This window comes from Salmo salar, chromosome 10 (genome assembly GCF_965601325.2).
Source record: "Salmo salar chromosome 10, fSalSal1, whole genome shotgun sequence".
Lineage (NCBI taxonomy): Eukaryota > Metazoa > Chordata > Actinopteri > Salmoniformes > Salmonidae > Salmo > Salmo salar.
Genome location: NC_138300.1, coordinates 109660680 through 109681511, shown reverse-complemented (window position 1 = coordinate 109681511; position 20832 = coordinate 109660680). Strand labels below are relative to the sequence as shown.

General features: G+C 42.6%; 1 protein-coding gene across 3 annotated transcripts in view; it reads left to right on the top strand.

The window, feature by feature from the left end:
• The window catches only part of hipk3a (homeodomain interacting protein kinase 3a), a 46789-nt gene that overhangs the window by 6650 nt on the left and 19307 nt on the right, over nucleotides 1–20832 (top strand). For all 3 annotated transcript variants that reach the window (XM_045688395.2, XM_045688396.2, XM_045688394.2), the window contains exon 3: nucleotides 20497–20620. In XM_045688395.2, coding sequence (XP_045544351.2) covers nucleotides 20497–20620 — 124 coding nt within the window. The remainder of the gene's footprint in view (nucleotides 1–20496; nucleotides 20621–20832) is intronic.

The following is a 20832-nucleotide window of genomic DNA, read 5'->3' as shown; positions in this document are numbered from 1 at the left end:
CTTCACAAGTCAATTTCCAAACGCCTGAAGATATCACGTTCATCTGTACAGAGGTACGCAAGTGTAAACACCATGGGACCACGCAGCCGTCATACTGCTCAAGAAGGAGACGTGTTCTGTCTCCTAGAGATGAACATACTTTGGTGTGAAAAGTGCAAATCATTCCCAGAACAACAGCAAAGGACCTTGTGAAGATGCTGGAGGAAATGGGTACGAAAGTATCTATATCCACAGTAAAACGAGTCCCATATCGACATAACCTGAAAGGCCGTTCAGCAAGGAAGAAGCCACTTCTCCAAAACTCCGCCAGACTGGGCACGCACTGGGGACAAAGATTGTACTTTTTGTAGAAATGTCCTCTGGTCTGAGGAAACAAAAATAGAACTGTTTGGCCATAATGACCATCGTTATGTTTGGAGGAAAAAGGGGGGGAGGCTTGCAAGCCGAAGAACACCATCCCAACCGTGAAGCACGGGGGTGGCAGCATCATGTTGTGGGGGTGCTTTGCTGCAGGAGGGACTGGTGCACTTCACAAAATAGATGGCACCATGAAAAAGTAGAAGTATGTGTACAGTCGTGGCCAAAAGTTGAGAGAATGACACAAATATACATTTTCAAAGTATGCTGCTTCAGTGTCTTTAGATTTTTTTGTCAGATGTTACTATGGAATACTGAAGTATAATTACAGGCATTTCATAAGTGTCAAAGGCTTTTATTGACAATTACATGAAGTTGATGCAAAGAGTCAATATTTGACCCTTCTTTTTCAAGACCTTGTAGCCCATCGCCAAGCTGCTTGGTGAGAAGGTGACAACATTTGGTGCGATTAATCGCAAATGGAAGAAACACAAAAGAACTGTCAATATCCCACGGCCTGGGGCTCCATGCAAGATCTCACCTCGTAGAGTTGCAATGATCATGGGAACTTTGAGGAATCAGCCCAGAACTACACGGGAGGATCTTGTCAATGATCTCAAAGCAGCTGGGACCATAGTCACCAACAAAACAATTGGTAACACACTACGCCGTGAAGGACTGAAATCCTGCAGTGCACGCAAGGTCCCCCTGCTCAAGAATACATACACAGGCCCGTCTAAAGTTTGCCAATGAACATCTGAATGATACAGAGGACAACTGGTGGAAGTGTTGTGGTCAGATGAGACCAAAAAGAAGCTCTTTGACATCAACTCAACTCGCCGTGTTTGGAGGAAGAGGAATGCTGCCTATGACCCCAAGAGCACCATCTCCACCGTCAAACATGGAGGTGGAAACATTATGCTTTGGGGACAGAACAACTTCACTGCATCAAAAGGGACGATGGATGGGGCCTGTACTGTCAAATCTTGGGTGAGAACCTCCTTCCCTCAGCCAGGGCATTGAAAATAGGTCGTGGATGGGTATTCCAGCATGACAATGACCCAAAACACACGGCCAAGGCAACAAAGGAGTGGCTCAAGAAGAAGCACATTAAGGTTCTGGAGTGGCCTAGCCAGTCTCCAGACCTTAATCCCATAGAAAATCTGTGGAAGGAGCTGAAGGTTTGAGTTGCCAAACGTCAGCCTCGAAACCTTAATGACTTGGAGAAGATCTGCAAAGAGGAGTGGGACAAAATCCCTCCTGAGATGTGTGCAAACCTGGTGGCCAACTACAAGAAACGTCTGACCTCTGATTGCCAACAAGGGTTTTGCCACCAAGTACTAAGTCATGTTTTGCAGAGGGGTCAAATACTTAATTCCCTCATTAAAATGCAAATCAATTTATAACATTTTTGACATGCGTTTTTCTGGATTTTTTTGTTACTCTGTCTCTCACTGTTCAAATAAACCTACCATTAAAATTATAGTCTGATCCTTTCTTTGTCAGTGGGAAAACGTACAAAATCAGCAGGGGATCAAATACTTTCCCCCCCCCCACTGTAGATTCCTAAATGTATTTTGCAATGCTCGTGCACACGACGCTGAGCGGTGTGGGCAGCCTATAAGGTGTATGTAAACTTCCAACTTCAACTGTATTGGAACTAGTGGAGGCTTAAATATATGGAGGCTTAAATATCCTGACCTAGTGAGATATACATGGCAGAGGCTCAATCAAGCTTGTCGTCTTGACTACTTAAGTAATTCTCGCTGGCACCAAAAGTTCATGGGGTCAGAATGCGGTCGGACCATCATAACATTACTGTTACAGAATTTCCACATGGGCGAGGATATTGGAAATTTAACCAAGCCTATTGGATGACAACTTGTTTTTAACCAGGACAGAAGACTTTATAACTGACTTTTTCCAACATAATATACAGTGCATTCAGAAAGTATGCAGACCCCTTTTTCCACATTTTGTTACGTTACAGCCTTATTCTAAAATGTTTTAAATTCCCCCCCAAATCTACACACACTACCCCATAATGACAAAGCAAACACAGAAATATCACATTTACATAAGTATTCAGACCCTTTACTCAGTACTTTGTTGAAGCACCTTTGGCAGCAATTACAGCCTTGAGTCTTCTTGGGTATGATGCTACACGCTTGGCACACCTGTATTTGGGGAGCTTCTCCCATTCTTCTGTGCAGATCTTCTCAAGTTCTGTCAGGTTGGATGGGGACCGTCGCTGCACAGCTATTTTCAGGTCTGTCCAGAGATGTTCGATCAGGTTCAAATCCTGTCTTTGGCTGGGCCACTCAAGGACATTGAGACTTGTCCCGAAGCCGTTACTGCGTTGTCTTGGCTGTGTGCTTAAGATTATCCTACCTATGGGACATTAAACTGTAACATCTTATGTTTCACCGAGACGTGGCTGAACGAAGAATCGGACGATATAGAGCTGGTGGGATTTTCCGTGCCCTGGCAAAACAGAGACGCTACCTCTAAGACGAGGGGTGGGGGTGTGTCTCTTTTGTCAATAACAGCTGGTGTGCAATGTCTAATATTAAAGAAGTCTTGAGGTATTGCTCGCCTGAGGTAGAGTACCTTATGATAAGCTGTCGACCACACCATCTACCAAGAGTTCTCATCTGTATTATTTGTAGCTGTCTATTTACCGCAAAGCGAAGCTGGCACTAAGACCGCTCTCAACCAACTCTATATAAGGCCATAAACAAAGAAGAAAATGCTCACCCAGAAGCGGCGCTCCTTGTGGCCGGGGACTTTAAGACAGGCAAACTTAAACCAGTTTTACCAAAATTTTACCAGCATGTCTCATGTGCAACCAGGGGGGAAAAAAATCCTAGACCACCTTTACTCCACACACACACCGATGAATACAAAGCTCTCCCCTGCCCTCCATTTGGCAAATCTGATCTTAATTCTATCTTCCTGCTTACAAGCAAAAACTAAAGCAGGAAGTACCAGTGACTCGCTCAATAAGGAACTGGTCAGATGATGCGAATGCTACACTACAGGACTGTTTTGCTAGCACAGACTGGCATATGTTCTGGGATTCATCCAATGGCATTGAGGAATACACCACCTCCGTCATCGGCTTCATCAATAAGTGCATCGATGACGTCGTCCCCACAGTGACACTACGTACATATCCCAACCAGAAGCCATGGATTACAGGCAACATCCGCATCGAACTATTGGCTAGAACTGCCGCTTATAAGGAATCCCGCTATGCCCTCAGACGAACCATCAAACAAGCAAAGCGTCAATACAGGATTAAGATTTAATCATACTACACCGGCTCTGACGCTCGTCGGATGTGACAGGGCTTGAAAACTATTACAGACTACAAAGGGAAACCCAGACACGAGCTGCCCAGTGACGCAAGCCTACCAGATGAGCTTAATGCATTTTATGATCGCTTCGAGGCAAGCAACACTGAAGCATGGACATAAGCACCAGCTGTTCTGGATGACTGTGTGACGACGCTCTCGGTAGCTGATGTGAGCAAGACCTTTTTAAACAGGTCAACATTCACAAAGCCGCTGGGCCAGACGGATTACCAGGATGTCTACTCAAAGCATGTGCGCACCAACTGTCTTCACTGACTTTTTCAAACTCTCCCTGACCAAGTCTGTACTACTTACATGTTTCAAGCAGACCACCATAGTCCCTGTGCCCTTGGAAGCGACAGTAACCTGCCTAAATGACTACTGCCCCGTGGCACTCATGTCGGTAGCCATGAAGTGCTTTGAAAGGCTGGTCATGGCTCACATCAACAGCATCCTCCCGGACACCCTAGACCCACTCCAATTTGCATACCGCCCCAACAGATCCACAGATGACGCAATCTCTATTGCACTCAACACTGCCCTTTCCCACCTGGACAGAAGGAACACCTATGTGAGAATGCTATTCATTGACTACAGCTCAGTGTTCAACACCATAGTGCCCTCAAAGCTCATCGCTAAGGACTCTTGGACTAAACACCTCCCTCTGCAACTGGATCCTGGACTTCCTGACGGGCTGCCCCCAGCTGGTAAGGGTAGGCAACAACACATCTGCCATGCTGATCCTCAACACTGGGGCTCCTCAGGGGTGTGTACTTAGTCCCCTCCTGTATTCCCTGTTCACCCACGACTGCGTGGCCAAACACGACTCCAACACCACCATTTTGCTGACGACACAACAGTGGTAGGCCTGATCACCGACAATGATGAGATGGCCTATAGGGAGGACGTCAGAGACCTGGCAGTGTGGTGCCAGGACAAGAACTTCTCCCTCAATGTGAGCAAGACAAAGGAGCTGATCGTGGACTACAGGAAAAGGTGGGCTGAACAGGCCCCAATTCTCATCGATTGGGCTGTAGTGGAGCAGTTTGAGAGCTTCAATTTCCTTGGCATCCACATCACCAACAAACTATCATGGTCCAAACATACCAAGACTGTCGTGAAGAGGGTGCGACAAAACCTTTTCCCCCTCAGGAGACTGAAAAGATTTGGCATGGGCCCCCAGATCCTCAAAATGTTCTACAGCTGCACCATCGAGAGCATTCTGACCGGTTGCATCACTGCCTGGTATGGCAACTGCTCGGCATCTGACCGTAAGACCGTACAGAGGGTAGTTCGACCGGCCCAGTACATCACTGGGGCCAAGCTTCCTGCCATCTAGGACCTATATACTAGGCGGAGTCAGAGGAAAGCCCATAAAATTGTCAGAGACTCCAGTCACCCAAGTTATTGACTGTTTTCTCTGCTACCGCACCGCAAGCGGTACTGGAGTGCCAAGTCTAGGACCAAAAGGCTCAACAGCTTCTACCCCCCCAAGCCATTAGACTGCTAAAAATGGCCACCGGACAATTTACATTGACCCCCCCCCCCCCCCCCCCCGTACAGTTGTACACTGCTGCTTCTCACTGTTTTGCTTGTTACCTATGCATAGTCACTTCACCCTCACCTACAGATTACCTCAAATAGCCTGTAGCCCTGCCTGCACACTGACTCGTTACCGGTACCCCCTGTATATAGCCTCGTTATTCTTATTGTGTTACTTTTTTATTTTAGCCTACTTGGAAAATATTTTCTTCTTGAGCTGCACTGTTGGTTAAGGGCTTGTAATTAAGCATTTTGCGGTAAAGTCTACACTTGTTTTATTAGGCGCATGTGGCAAATAAAGTTTGATTTGATTTTAGGTTTAACTTCAAGCAAATTATTAAATGTAGCCAGTTACATTCTTTCTATGATAATCATTAGAAATATGATGACCATGCATAATTTTTGCAGTAAAGACTTTGCAATTTCATTGTAAGCAATAGAAAATGCAAGTTTAATGGTTTAAAATGCAGGTTTATATGGTCTGTGTTTTGGAAATGCAGATTCTTTTTCAACTCTAAAGTGACCCCTGTAAGAGGGAGAGGTTGAAACGGATGGTGTTTCATGAAGGATATTACCTCATTCATGGTGCTTCTCATTGATGGCTAAAGCTTAGCTTTTATCTACTAGGCCTAAATGTAGTCAAACTGCTTTGTGAAGCCAGTCAAGTGTGCAGCCCATGACTATTACTGTTGGATTAGATCAGAAATGTGTTCAAATTATACTGCTGCCTGTGACATGTATTTTAGGCCTTATTGTTTTATAGGAACATGTAAAGTGACTTTTCTGAAGAACCATACTTTGCCTAAAAGCTCTCATTAGTTTTTTTCAAAGTCACTACCCTGACTTTTGTCTCTACTCTCATGTGTTCCTGCTGTGTACAGGCTGCTTCACTTCGCTTGCTGTGAAGTTTACCTATATTCCTGGCATGTTTCTAAACTCCTGGTAACCCCGGTTCTGACATCAATGATGTTAATCCAAGGACTGCAGGAAAACCCTGGTCTTAAGAGCTTGGCTGGCTGGGCTGATGGGACAGTGGATGAGCAGTGCTCTCTCTCAGCTGAAACAGAAAATAATATTCCAATTTTTGCATCAAAGGCTTACCCATGCTAAACGTGTTTTTTAGTATGGTTTAGAACACGTCTCAACCAATCACAATGCTTGTTTTGACCAACCCGTTGTAGAATTTCTCCTTTTAAATGTGGTCAATACCATAAACACGCTGTTATTGGTTGCCCTCGGTTTGTTACAGATTGACCAAGGTGGAGATCCTAGTGAAGAGCACCATTTATTCATAGTCATGCTCGTATGCTGGGTTGTCATGACAAAGCACACTTTGGTAGGGTATTTACACAGTAATGCCCTTACGAAGAGGACCTGTGTTTTCCTTTCTCTAACATTTTAAAGCTAGATTTATATTGCAACGTTTGAATGACAGTTCCAGCTCCGACACCTCAGAGTTTTTAGAAAGGCATCCATCTGACGCACGGTCACACTGCTCCTAACTCTAATTCACATATGAGACGATACCTGTTAGATGTTAACTAGCTCACAGGTTTGCGCTCTCCTTTATATTCCTTTCTTCAACTATGGTTTGAGGTGCATTAGTTTGGATGAAGGAGTGTGTAAGAGATGAAGCATGATCCACTGCTGCTAGAAATAGCCCTCTGGTGTTGTACAGTGTTGTCTGACTCCCGTAGATGGTGAGCTGCTGGCAGGGGCCTCAGTAAAACATGCCAGAAGTTTATCCCTGTGAGGTCACTGTCTTCTGGCTGATTTCAGATCAGTTTCTAGATTAAAAGATATGTTCTGAATGTTCCAGGCCACTTTTCTTTTTTTGTGTGGGTGTTTTCGTTCTCTTAAAAGTAGAATAATTTGCCTGTCACCTGACCTCTGAATTTAGTCACTGGGTGTGTTTTCACTGCCCTGCTTTTCAGGTTTGGATGTTCTTTGGGCATGTGTGCTCTTGATCAGTTCCCACATGTAGTGAAAGGTCTTATGACAAAATAAAATGTAACCCGTTGAGATGGGAGGAAACGGAAACAATTGCATAAAAATATGGATACATTTCCTAATTTAGGTCTAATCATGAACACTGGTAACATGTACATATTTAAAAACGATATATTTTGAAATATATGCCACCCTTATGGTTCTACTAATGCAACAACAAAAAAGGCCTGATCCTATATAGGTACAACACAACTGGGGAGTTGTACTTTTTTTGTTAAAAAAAAAGACAAGTCACCAGGACGTCAGATAGGAACAGATTTCCTAAATTAAATTATTTTCTGTGTTTTCCCTCTAATAATTGTTCTTGATCGTGTCTCAGTGTAATCAAGGTATGAAATGATTGTATTTGAAAATCTATTTTTGGGCTTAGTTGTGGTCAATTTGCAGTGTACAAATGTATTATAATTATCTTCCATCCCCCCCAACCATCTACTGTAGTTGCCTACCCTTGCAGTACAAACATTAGGATATCTGTAAATATGACATTATAAAAGTAGTACAGTAATGCAGGGTTTGCTAGTCAGTTAACCATTCTCTTGTGGGATTTAAGTTTTGTATTGTGTGGTTAGGATTTGGGTTAGGTGTAGTGTTTTTAGCCTACATCTCCTTTTGGATGTAGCGGTGGTTGGGCTGTGTTCCGCCTGAGGTGCTTATTCCTATAATGCCTCAGAGTAAATGGAGCACTGTACTCTTTGAATAATTCAGCCAGCAGCTCAGGTGTGTGTGTCTGTGTGTGTGTTGATTAGGTTGATCACTACGATGCCTGTTATAGCCTGCTGCTTTAGATACTTGCATGGAGGGAAACTTTTGGGCTGTGTAACTCCAGACCTCTCCTCATGTCCAGGAAACCTAATCAACACACACACCTGAGCTGCTGGCTGAATTATTCAAAGAGTACAGTGCTCCATTTACGTTCTCTGTTAAATTCAGGTGAGTAGGTTTTCTTAGTATTTTTTGTTTGTTGGTATAGGCACGCATGACTAAGGCTGTGTCTACACTTGACAGTTCATGCGTCTACAGTATTCAGACCCCCTTCTTCAGACCCCACTTTTTCCACATTTTGTTACTTTACAGCCTTGTTCTACAACTGATTGTGTCGTCCCCCGCCCCCCTTATCTAAATACAATGCCACATAATGACAAAGCAAAATCAGGTTTCATAGAAATTGTTAATTTATATTTATATATTTTTTAAATCACATTTACATAAGTATTCAAACCCTTTACTCAGTACTTTGTTGAAGCACCTTTGGCCGCGATTATAGTCTTGAGTCTTCTTGGGTATGATGCTACAAGCTTGGCACACCTGTTTTTTGGGAGTTTCTCTCATTCTCTGCAGATCCTCTCAAGCTTTGTCAGGTTGGATGGGGAGCGTCGCTGCACAGCTATTTTCAGCTCTCTCCAGAGATGTTCAAGTCCGGGCTCTGGCTGGGCCACGCAAAGACATTCAGAGACTTGTCCCGAAGCCACTTGTGTGTTGTCTTGGCTGTGTGCTTAGGGTTGTTTTCATGTTGGAAGGTGAACCTTCGCTCCAGTCTGAGGTCCTGAGCGCAGGTTTTCATCAAGGATCTCTCTGTACTTTGCTCTGTTCATCTTTCCCTCAATCCTGACTAGCCTCCCAGTCGCTGCTGCTGAAAAAACATCCCCACAGCATGATGCTGCCACCACCATGCTTCACCGTAGGGATGGTGCTAGGATTTCTCCAGACGTGACTTTTGGCATTCATGCCAAAGAATTCAATCATGGTTTCATCAGGACAGACATTTGTGTTTCTCATGGTCTGAGTCATTTGGGCTATTAGGTGCCTTTTGGCAAACTCCAAGCTGGCTGTGATGTGCCTTTTACTGAGGAGAGATTTCCATCTGACCACTCTACCATAAAGGCCTGATTGGTGGAGTACAGCAGAGATGGTTGTCCTTCTGGAAGGTTCTCCCATCTCCACAGCAGAACTCTGGAGCTCTGTCAGTGACCATCGGGTTCTTCGATTGCTCAGTTTGGCCGGGCGACCAAGGCCCTTCTCCCCCGATTTCTCAGTTTGGCCAGTTGGCAAGCTCGAGGAAGAGTCTTGGTGGTTCCAAACTTCTTCCATTAAAGAATGATGGAGGCCACTGTGTTCTTGGGAGCTTCAATGCTGCATAAATGTTTTGGTATCCTTCCCCAGATCTGTGCCTCGACACAATCCTGTCTCTGAGCTCTACGGACAATTTCTTCTACCTCATGGCTTGTTTTTTGCTTTGACATGCACTGTCAACTGTGGGAACTTTTATATAGAATGGTATATGCCTTTTCAAATCATGTCCAATCAATTGAATTTACTGCAGATGGACTCTAAAGTTGTAGAAACTTCTCAAGAATGATCAATGGAAAAAGGATGCATCCTAGCTCAATTTCGAGTCTCATAGCAAAGGTTCTGAATACTTAGTTAAATAAGGTATTTCTGTATTTTTTTATACATTTGCCAAAATGTCTAAATCTGTTCGCTTTGCCATTATTTTAGAATAAGGCTAACAAAATGTGGAAAAGTCAAGGGGTCTGAACACTTTTGGAATGCATTGTACATTCAAATGTCTACCGTGTCCTGTTTCCCTTTTCTTGTGCTATGTTCAAATGCCTGTATGCATTTGGCAAATGATACAGCTAATCTCTGTATCTATCCAGCAAGCTAGCTAGCAAAGCTAATGGGATTGCAAACTGGCTAGCATTTTTGAAGCCAGCAAACACGTTCCTAGCCTGCTAGCATTCATTATTATAATATTTTTGAGCACAAGACTATTTTTGGATGGTAGATTTGTGGTCCAGCCCATAGGGCTGTCAAATGCACAGTTTGCTGTGTCCATGATGTTATTTTACACCTGTTGTCATTAGCAGTGCACCAAGCCCTGGCCCACTGAGGTTAGTGAGCAAGATATGAGCTGTGTACTTTTGGAGTGTTACGTCATGGTAATGAATAAGACATCCCCATTTAAGTAAGGCTGGCACAATTACCGTATGATTATGGATGGACAGTCCTAAAAATAAACTAACAGTTGTTATTTAAATAATAATTCCAGTTTTTTTGTGTATGGAACAAACCGCTGACTGAAGATGGGGCGGCTGGGCATTTGTGTGGTTAAGTCCGTTTCTGCGGTTACATGGCATCTTTACAACATGATGAAACGTTGTTGCTCCTTTTTGAAACAACAAGGTGTTGTAGCAAACTAGTCATGTTGCCTAGGCAACACCCCCCTCTACAGCGGCAGCACATGCAGTCCGGAGTGGAGGAGAAGAGAAAATGAGGTTCTACTTAAAAATAAAAAATTCATGTATGTTATAATGCAGCCATTTGTCTGAACAAAAACGGTCATCCATAATTCCATTACGGTCACAGCCCTGCCATTAAGCTAATGCTGTGTATCATGTACTTATGCCCTCATTCCTGATGGTGAACCACTTTTTTTAATCTGCCGCTCCACTGCTAAGGCCCCCTGGAGGCATCACTGCTCAGTCTCTTTTTTGTTGTTTGATATTTTTGTCATATCCTTGTCATGTTAGTGAAAAGGTAAACTGATGAATTTTGGCCAGCGTCTACGATTGGCTTTGTATCGGCTCCTAGATCATATCTTGATAATGCTGTATCTGAAATAAAATGCACCTCACACCATATTGTGAAATACAATTTATTCCTTTTATTTCCTTGACTTTGGAGTTGTGTAACAGTTAGGCTAGCACCACTGACAGCTAATTACAGACTATTAGAACAAAGCTGAAATGCCAAGTAAAATGATATTTACAAGAGAGTGCATAACGGGCCACTCACATTTGCGAGTGCAGAGAGATGAAGCCCAGGTCTCTTATGCCTGACTGGATCGTGTGTGCTTTCCACATAACCAGCTTCTTATGCCTGCTCAGAAAACCTTGCTGTTGCCTCTGGAGGATTCCTCCCAAATGATGGAATACTTCTGTCCTGTTGTCTAGCCGTTTGTGCATATCTAGTTTCGACCTTGGACAATCGTATTGTACCATCTGCCTTTTTCATTGATACGACACAGATTTCTTACATCATGCTTATTGGTATAGTGCTGATAGCTGTGATATAGGCCTATTGGTGCAGTTTTTCTAATCTAGGCCTAATGCTATTCTTGAACTGGAAAGCTAGGCTAAATTCTATTGGCTATGAAACTAGTCAATGTTTTCTTGCTTCGAGCCAGATGGTAAAATGTTGATAGTCCAGTCCTCAATTCTGCATTGTTAACCAGGAGGCACTGGTGACTTATTGCCAATTATCCTATAGGGTACTAGGGATATGGGTTCTGTACCATTTTTTTTTGTAGTATTTTTAAAGCCATAAGCTTCCTAGAAAAACACGTTCGGGGCATTCTTCTTTGGGTACATAGATGCCTTGTGAAATGCTTGCATGCAGGCCTAGGCAGGATCACTGTGGGTGCAATGCAAGCTGCTAGACAAAATGATAGGCCTGACATTCAGCAGAGCTATTTGCCTTTGCCACAGTAAACCTGAACTCCCTCACCATTATGCAACAGCACTGTTTTTCTTTCTCCTCCCTCTGGTTCACAAAGCTAATTTTAATGTCTGCAGCTCATGCTCTCTCATGGCAGACTTGATTGGCCTTAATATGTGCTGTTTTAGGTTGGACCTCATTCCATAGATCCAGGAATTTGAACATTGCATCCTTAAAATCTGTACATTCTGTACATGTACTTCATGTTTGCAGTTTGTTGGCCATTTTTGTTTTACTTCAGCCCCAGTAAATTTTGAAAAGTTCAGGGTATAATTTTCCCCCCACTTTCCCATGTGCCTACTAAACGGGTAATTTGATTTCAATGCAAACTGCACTTTCCATCACCTAGGTTTTGGGTCATATCTAATAGAGGTCGACCGATTTATGATTTTTCACCGCAGATACCGATTTATTGGAGGACCAAAATAAAGCCGATACCGATTTTAATCGGACGTTTTTAAAAATTGTATTACATTTTATTTTTTTATTTTTGTAATAATGACAATTACAACAATACTGAATGAACACTTATTTTAACTTAATATAATACATCAATAAAATCAATTTAGCCTCAAATAAATAATGAAACATGTTTAAATAATGCAAAAACAAAGTGTTGGAGAAGAAAGTAAAAGTGCAATATGTGCCATGTGAAAAAGCTCATGTTTAAGTTCCTTGCTCAGAACATGAGAACATATGAAAGCTGGTGGTTCCTTTTAACATGAGTCTTCAATATTCCCAGTTAAGAAGTTTTAAGTTGTAGTTATTATAGGAATTATAGGACTATTTCTCTCTCTACGATTTGTATTTCATATACCTTTGACTATTGGATGTTCTTATAGGCACTTTAGTATTGCCAGTGTAACAGTATAGCTTCTGTCCCTCTCCTCGCTCCTACCTGGGCTCGAACCAGGAACACATCGACAACAGCCACCCTCGAAGCAGCGTTACCCATGTAGAGCAAGGGGAAAACTACTCCAAGTCTCAGAGCGAGTGACGTTTGAAATGCCATTTGCGCGCACCCGGCTAACTAGCTAGCCATTTCACATCGGTTACACCAGCTTAATCTTGGGAGTTGACAGGCTTGAAGTCATAAACAGCGCAATGCATTGCGAAGGGCTGCTGGCAAACGCACAAAAGTGCTGTTTGAATGAATGCTTAAGAGCCTGCTGCTGCCTACCATCGCTCAGTCAGACTGCTCTATCAAATCGTAGACTTAATTATAATAACACACAGAAATACGAGCCTTAGGTCATTAATATGGTCGAATCCGGAAACTATCATCTCGAAAACAAAACGTTTTTCCTGTCAGTGAAATACGGAACCGTTCCGTTGTTATGAAAACTCGTGCACGAGTCGACCCCGTGCTTTATTTTCTTTCGTCTTTTTACCTAAACGCAGATTCCCGGTCGGAATATTATCGCTTTTTTACGAGAAAAATGGCATAAATTGATTTTAAACAGCGGTTGACATGCTTCGAAGTACGGTAATGGAATATTTAGATTATTTTTTTTTGTCACAATGCGCCATGCTCGTCACCCTTATTTACCCTTTCGGATAGTGTCTTGAACGCACGAACAAAACGCCGCTATTTGGATATAACAATGGATTATTTGGGACCAAACCAACATTTGTTATTGAAGTAGAAGTCCTGGGAGTGCATTCTGACGAAGAACAGCAAAGGTAATAACATTTTTCTTATAGTAAATCTGACTTTGGTGAGTGCTAAACTTGCTGGGTGTCTAAATAGCTAAATTTTTTGTAAATTCACCGGAAGTTTGCGGGGGGTATGCTAGTTCTGAACGTCACATGCTAATGTAAAAAGGTGGTTTTTGATATAAATATGAACTTGATTGAACAAAACATGCATGTATTGTATAACATAATGTCCTAGGGTTGTCATCTGATGAAGATCATCAAAGGTTAGTTTAGCATTTAGCTGTCTTCTGGGTTTTTGTGACATTATATGCTAGCTTGAAAAATGGGTGTCTGATTATTTCTGGCTGGGTACTCTGCTGACATAATCTAATGTTTTGCTTTCGTTGTAAAGCCTTTTTGAAATCGGACAGTGTGGTTAGATTAACGAGAGTCTTGTCTTTAAAATGGTGTAAAATAGTCATATGTTTGAGAAATTGAAGTAATAGCATTTCTAAGGTATTTGAATAACGCGCCACGGGATTTCACTGGCTGTTACGTAGGTGGGACGAAATCGTCCCACTGGCCCTAGAGAAGTTAACATGCTTGCAGATACCCATAGACCTCGTCATTGCTCTAATGCTAGTTAGCCATGGCTCGCGAAACTCCCTCTAACTTCCTTCATACTGGACACAGAGACATAACAATGATGATGACCACATGTTCATCTAACACTGGGAAGTAGATAAAGGGCCTCATTGCCAAAATCCTGAAGTATCCTTTTAAACCCTGGAGATTGTTAGTACTCTACCCTCCTGTTTGATGTTTGAGCTGAGGTTTAGTTTTCCCGGTGTGAAGTGGGTTTGCATGCTTCGTTGTTCAGGGTCAATCACTCACCGACTTGCCTGATTTTATATTTACTCTACCACATTGTTTTAATGCATTGCCAAACTCCCTTTTAGATAAAGATTGAAGTTTCTATGGCTGTCTGATCCCACAGTAGAAAGAAGGCTGTGTGGTCAGACCAACCAGGGCTGCTGTTTGATCAGCGAAACATGCCCATGGCAGTATACATCATTAAAGTAGAAATGGTCAGGAACACGATGGTCTGTGGCTGCTTGATTAGGACCGTTTTTTTAATTGGCACATTAAATCAGGTCTTGTGATCATGGTTGGACTGATGCCCTAATGAAGTTAGTCTGAATGTCCTGTGTTGACAGACAGCAGATGGGGTCAATGGAGTGCTATTCTACAGTCTGAATGCTGCTTTAGGGCTGATCCTCAGGCTGGAATGCATCTTCCATGCCTTACCGCTCACGCTCTCTCGACGAGATGTCACGTGACTTGAGTCTTAGGCCGCAGCCCTATAAAAGCTCCGACACACCAGTAGGATTGTCAAACGTTTGCCTGCCAACAGTAGATAGCACCTCTGAACAGTGTTGGCAGTCAATCTCTTGTGTTCATCCTTGTTTGTTTGGCATATTTGTCCGCTTTGCTTATGGTCTAGATTCCAAGTTATCTGTGCTAATGTTCCTATTTTGTAGAAAGCCCTTATTGATACTAGCCAGATGACGAAGAAACAATTTAATTCACACTCCATAATCCCATACTGCCAGCCTATAGCCAAATGTTTAGCTAGCCAACATTAGCATATTCGTTATCTACCACAATATAGAATCGCTAAGGACACTGCATTAACTCAGCAGCTAACACGCCTGTTTCAGGGAAACTAGAGAATTCATTGTGATTTTTAAATATGCCAATACTAGCTACAGTGGTTTGCTAGCTTGGAGGAACTATTTAGTGTTGTGTGCACTTGGCTAGCTACCCATCCCATAGGCTACATTGCATATGTAGTGTGACTGGCTTATCTGTGGATGTATGTAGAAAATGTCCTCTTTCTTTCGTCCTTTATTTTGGCTCCCTCACGTGAGGGTTCGTGCTCTCTGATTGGCTCAAAGTCAAGTTGTTGGCCACTGACGAGCATTACAATACTACAAGTAGAATTGTTAGGTTTGTCGCTACCGGGTTGGCACTCAGCAGGTACCATTTTTTGTTCTAGCAAGAGAAGGAACACTATGATAAGTACCTATCGGCAGTGAGGTTCTCGGTGTGTTTCATGCTCAAGACCGATTTATGTTAGGATGTGACGGGGAGCCAGTGTCACGTGCAATGACAGTTCCTTTCTCATCCCCTCCAAGGCTGTGTATTTTTCTTCACAATCTGCAGACCAATGTAAGTCAGACACAGGAAAAAATAAATCAAGGCATTTCCTCGTTGCGTGATTAGAAATAGAAACCCATTTCCTTCTGTTCTGTTGATTTTTAGCCCTGACTTTCTAATGGAACCACGTTGCTCTTAGGTTATGTTTGTGGTTCTGCCCTTCATTTGAATGGGTGGTCACAGCCCGACTCCCAGGCCCCAGACCAGCAGTTCATTATAATTAGGGCTGGGAATTGCCAGGGACTTCGTGATACGATACTTTGATGCCTTTGCAAGATGTTTTGCGATTCTCACGATTCTATATGTATTGCGATTAAGGCTGGGTCGTATACCATATTTTACTAAATACAGGTATTGATGCACGGACTGGTTTGGATTTTTACTTTACCTTCTAAAATGGTATTTGATTGTTTAGTTTGTTAAATGTGATATGCCTTGTGTCACTATACAAATAAAAGTTTTCTCTCTCGTGTGTGTGTGTGTGTTAGAGGTGATGCTTTCCACACAGACCTAGTCCCACCCCATGTCACTCAAGGAGCGCATTTGTTGCTTTACCATGAGACACTTTCATTAAGTCTGCGTGGCCAATGCAGCACATGCAACAATGTTTCCACTTTGATCTTAATATAAATCCACAAACGTTCTATAATTACAATATTACTTTGTGTTTCTTACAAACTAGCTGTTTGCATATGTATTTTCTTAGCAAGTTAAGCTAAATCGTGTGAGCTGGCTAGCTAATAAAAGTACTGAGTTAGAGCAAACGTAGCTAGCTAATACAGCCTGATACCAGTGCTGATGGAGGCCTAAATCAGCATGTTGTTTGTGCAACAGTATCTTCTAAATCAAAGAGGAATAGGGGAAGCATGAATATGTTGGCTACGTGAATAAATATTGAATGTAGCCAAAGATTATAGGGTCCACTAGGAAACACTGAACATCACTTTGGTTCTTACCCTGTCACAATAACTTGTCCATGGCATTGTCATTCGTTGTCATGTCAAACACGGTATTCAAAGTGTCCACTGTTATTTATATTATAACTATAGAATTATAAATAAACATTCTATTTCCATGATTCCACAAGTTCACCCAAGTGTTTTGATCTAAATCACAATTGCAACATTTGGTTAAAATTAAGGCCTACTATTTTTGCCCATATCAAGGCAGTATGGAAATGATCTCAAATTGAGTGCAGGAAATGCAGAAATTGATGGAAATGCAGGAAATTATTTTTGGTTGAAGTTGAATTGAACAGTATAAACCAATCACAATGGAGAAAGACCCATTGAAATCATTTAGAATGTATGTGTTGCCACCCTGGCGTCACGCACTACTCATAAAGCAAACGTAGAACTTTATTCAAAAACATAAAATATTTTGGCCATATCGCCCAGCCCTAATTGCGATTTTATTTATTTAAAAATAATTTTTTTAAATAACTTTTTTTAATTATTATTTTAAATTTATGTGCCAAACATTGTTTGCTATATGTCTGCTGCAGAGCGATTATGAGAACAAGTTTTGCTCAGTCTGGGAAATGAAAGTGCTGAAAACATGTTTGCTCACTATTTAAAAAGATGGAGAACAAGCTATAGGATGGAAAAATACTGAAGTTCTGGCGCTGGTAGAGCCGATTTAGTGCTAGCTTACACTACAGTAGCAAAAAAAATCTATACTGAGTCAAATATTGATATAATATCATCTAAAAGTAATATTGCAAAACGTAACTTGCATATTTCCCACATCACTAGCTTCTTTATCCTGTGGCTTCTCCAGTAGGAGAGGTGTTATCTGCTGGTGCACAGGCACTACTCATTGTTTCTTTAATGACCCAATCAGGCATGGAGGATATTTAATGGCTGTTGAGTGAAAAGTAAATGATGACCCCTTCTGTGGCTTGAAAAGCTTCTAGCTAGCCATCTTCCCTCCCTGTTTATTCTAAACTTTAAATTCTGATTGGCTGCTATTCCAAGCGCTCTGTTGACTTTGTTATGTTAGCTATGTCAGGTTGGTCTGTTTTTACCCAGTTAATGCAGCTCTCATGTGAATGCTCCAGTGTATTTTAATTCTGGAAATGGTTGCCCCCCTCGAGGCTTCACAAAGTGCTGTGCTCCATCAAATATAGTGTGTGTTGTACAGGCAGCTTCTGGAAAGGCAGGCCATGGTTGCAGCCTTTATCACGCTGCCAGAGTTGAGTTATGAGTGGTAGGCGGTCCCCGCTGGGAGTAAGCACCACACACACACACACACACACACACACACACACACACTGTCCTATACGTATACGCACACACAGGTTCAGCCACACACACATACACACTCCAGCCCCAACCCATAAAGAATGCACTAGCTTAGAGGAGATATGATCATGCCATTTTTCAAAATACCCAACTTTTTTTTGATTGGAAGCAGTGAACTAGTCTGTTTCTGGGTACTGGTGCGTTTGTATGGGGGAATTTCGGTTACTGGTGCATTTGTATGGGAGAATTTTGAAATTAGTCCCCTGTTCTGCTGCAAGAGATAAGATATGCAATCGGGTGGTATTTGCTTCAAAGAGCGCTTCTGTCCTTTGTTTTTGTTGCTTAGTTAATGGGCTAACCCGGGTTATAATCCATGACCCCTGTTAAGGCATCTCAATGGATGGTTGATGTACTACATTTAAGCATTCTCCGTTTTCCAAAGAACACATGGCAGTGATGATCAGCTGTGGAGATCACTAGCTAGTCACCCCATGACTATTGTTTTGAGAACCATGGCAGGAGAGCAGCATGCTGTAGGGATAGGAGGGCCAATGTCACTCAGATTGTCATCACAGCTGGGTGCAGGTGAAGACTGAGGTTGAGAAACCCCCTCACAGCTCCCCCTAATCTCCACTCCCCTGACACATGTAGTGTTTATTTCAGTAGATGGTTAGTTAGGACTATGGTTAGATATATCCTGCTCCTGGGCCTGTGGAAGACACTTGTTTCCCCCAGAACAGCTGCATTTTTCAGAGTTATCCTGGCCCACAGGGAGGCTGACCCTCAGGCCTGGTTGACCTGGTGGGCAGATACACGAGTGTCACAGTAGCAAAGATTTTTTTTTATAACTAACCCAAGCTGGACCACAGCCTGTCGTTTCCAATGGGAGCAAATTTAATGGATGGGCAGAACAAGCAAGGAGGTTGGCAGCGCCAAGCACAAGGTAGCGAGATCCTATTGACGCGTTCTAGCATATATTTCCGTTAGGGAACGCCTACTCTCTGAAGTGCGCGTGTGCAATAACTCAATTCGCCCTTGCACTCCAACACAAAGGCATTTTTCTTTTTTACTTTGGCAAATGGTAGTCTATTTAGTCCACTGATCGTAACAGATTGTAGTTTTAGGAATGGAACTGTATTGAGATCAAATGTTTTAATCGATGAGAGAATTTGCCGAATGTCATCTGAAATCCATCGCGCTCAGTCTTCTCCTACTGCCGGGCCAATAGGCTTCCTCTCATCACCATATTTGGTGGAGAGTGGAAATGCCAACTAGATGCTTCAGATTTATACAGCCGGTGAAACACCTGGCTCATTGGTTCTATCTGTGAGAGTACCCTAGGAAGCATGTTCTCTGGAGACTGACTGGGGCTACCCACCATTAGCACATTAACTTCCTGCTCAAACCTGGACGAATCTAATTACTCGCATGATATCTAGGCAATATTAGTTAATGCTGTTGTGATTTAGGCGTTGGCGTAATAGGTTAGGCTATATCTCTAACAGAACATTTTGTAATATGACCTAATAGACTCGTCTGAACTTGGCAGTAAGCACACTATGTACAGGAGGGATTTTCCCTCCACCCTTCCCCTTTTTACAGAACATTTAAATAATGGAGAAGTCTGTCTCTTCTCTGGATAACACTGACTTAATTTCCACATTATGGCAAAAACTGAAATGAAGTTGATATTGAGTTTGTTAGTTTCCTTTCCTTTATGTAACTAACTTCCTGCTCTACCAGGAAGTTGTTAATTGTTGCTTCCTGTTTCAGCCCATGGTCGAAAAACATGAACTGTACTTATGTTACTTTTAGACATTCCTCTTTAACAGGCGTTGCTGCAAAACCTCAGCTATCGGGGGAAGTATGTGTTATCTCTTCACACAATGGTGCCTGAGGAGGCTAACGTTGAGCAGCAGTCCCCCTGTGGGTGTACATGATCTCCTCAGCTGTTGCCAGTGTGGTCCATGGCTGGATATAGAGTACACATCTGCCTCTGTGTTTTCTTTTACTCAGGCTGTGAGCTGGGTGTGTGCTCACTTTGCACTTCTCTAGTCATTCTTTTGTCATATCTTCCCTTGCTGAATTTGTTTTCAGCATTTATCCGCAGACAGAGGTTTCCTGTCAGCAGGTGGCCATTTGGCTGGGAGGTGAAACGTGTTAAACCGAGTGAAGACAGTGTCACTCTATAATGGTTTCATTAGGGTGTTGTGTCTGACCATTGCTAGGCAACGGATGTTTCCTCTCTGTTGTCAAGGCTGCCGCGTTGCATAGCCTTGGTTTTAAACTGGTAACTGATTGGCCATTCTTTTTAAAGGAAGTGGAACGCAGTAATGCCTGCAAAATTGCTTAATGGCCATGAAAGTCCACAAGTGTCACTCTTCAGCTTGATGTAACCAGTGTGTTCTCAATCCCAATATTTGAAGAAGTAATAGCAGTTCAACTCACATACTGCATTCTGTTTGTGTGACGTCATACACGAGGCCCCACAATAAATCAGGTTAGATAATATCTTGAGTTTCCTGCCCTCTGATTTAAAACAAATCTAATGCCTGGTGTGTGTTCTTGTCTCAGAATGGTTGTTGAAACTGCTCCCCGCTAACCTCTGTCCTGTTTGTCTTCCCTGTATACAGGGCTCCAGAGATCATCCTGGGCCTGCCGTTCTGTGAGGCCATCGACATGTGGTCCCTGGGCTGTGTCATCGCTGAGCTCTTCCTGGGCTGGCCCCTCTACCCAGGAGCACTGGAGTATGACCAGGTAAATAAAAGTAGCTGCTTAATAACCTCAAAGTTTGGGGAGGAAGGGGTTACTAAGCTAACATAAATCATACGGAACAAGGTTTTGAAGTGTCTGTCCTAAATCTATGAGATATAAGAAAGTTCAGGAAATATTTGTGTTTTTTTAAAATGCATTTAACCCCTTTTTTTTGCCACAAAACAACCTCCATACTTCCATTATTTTGCATGTGT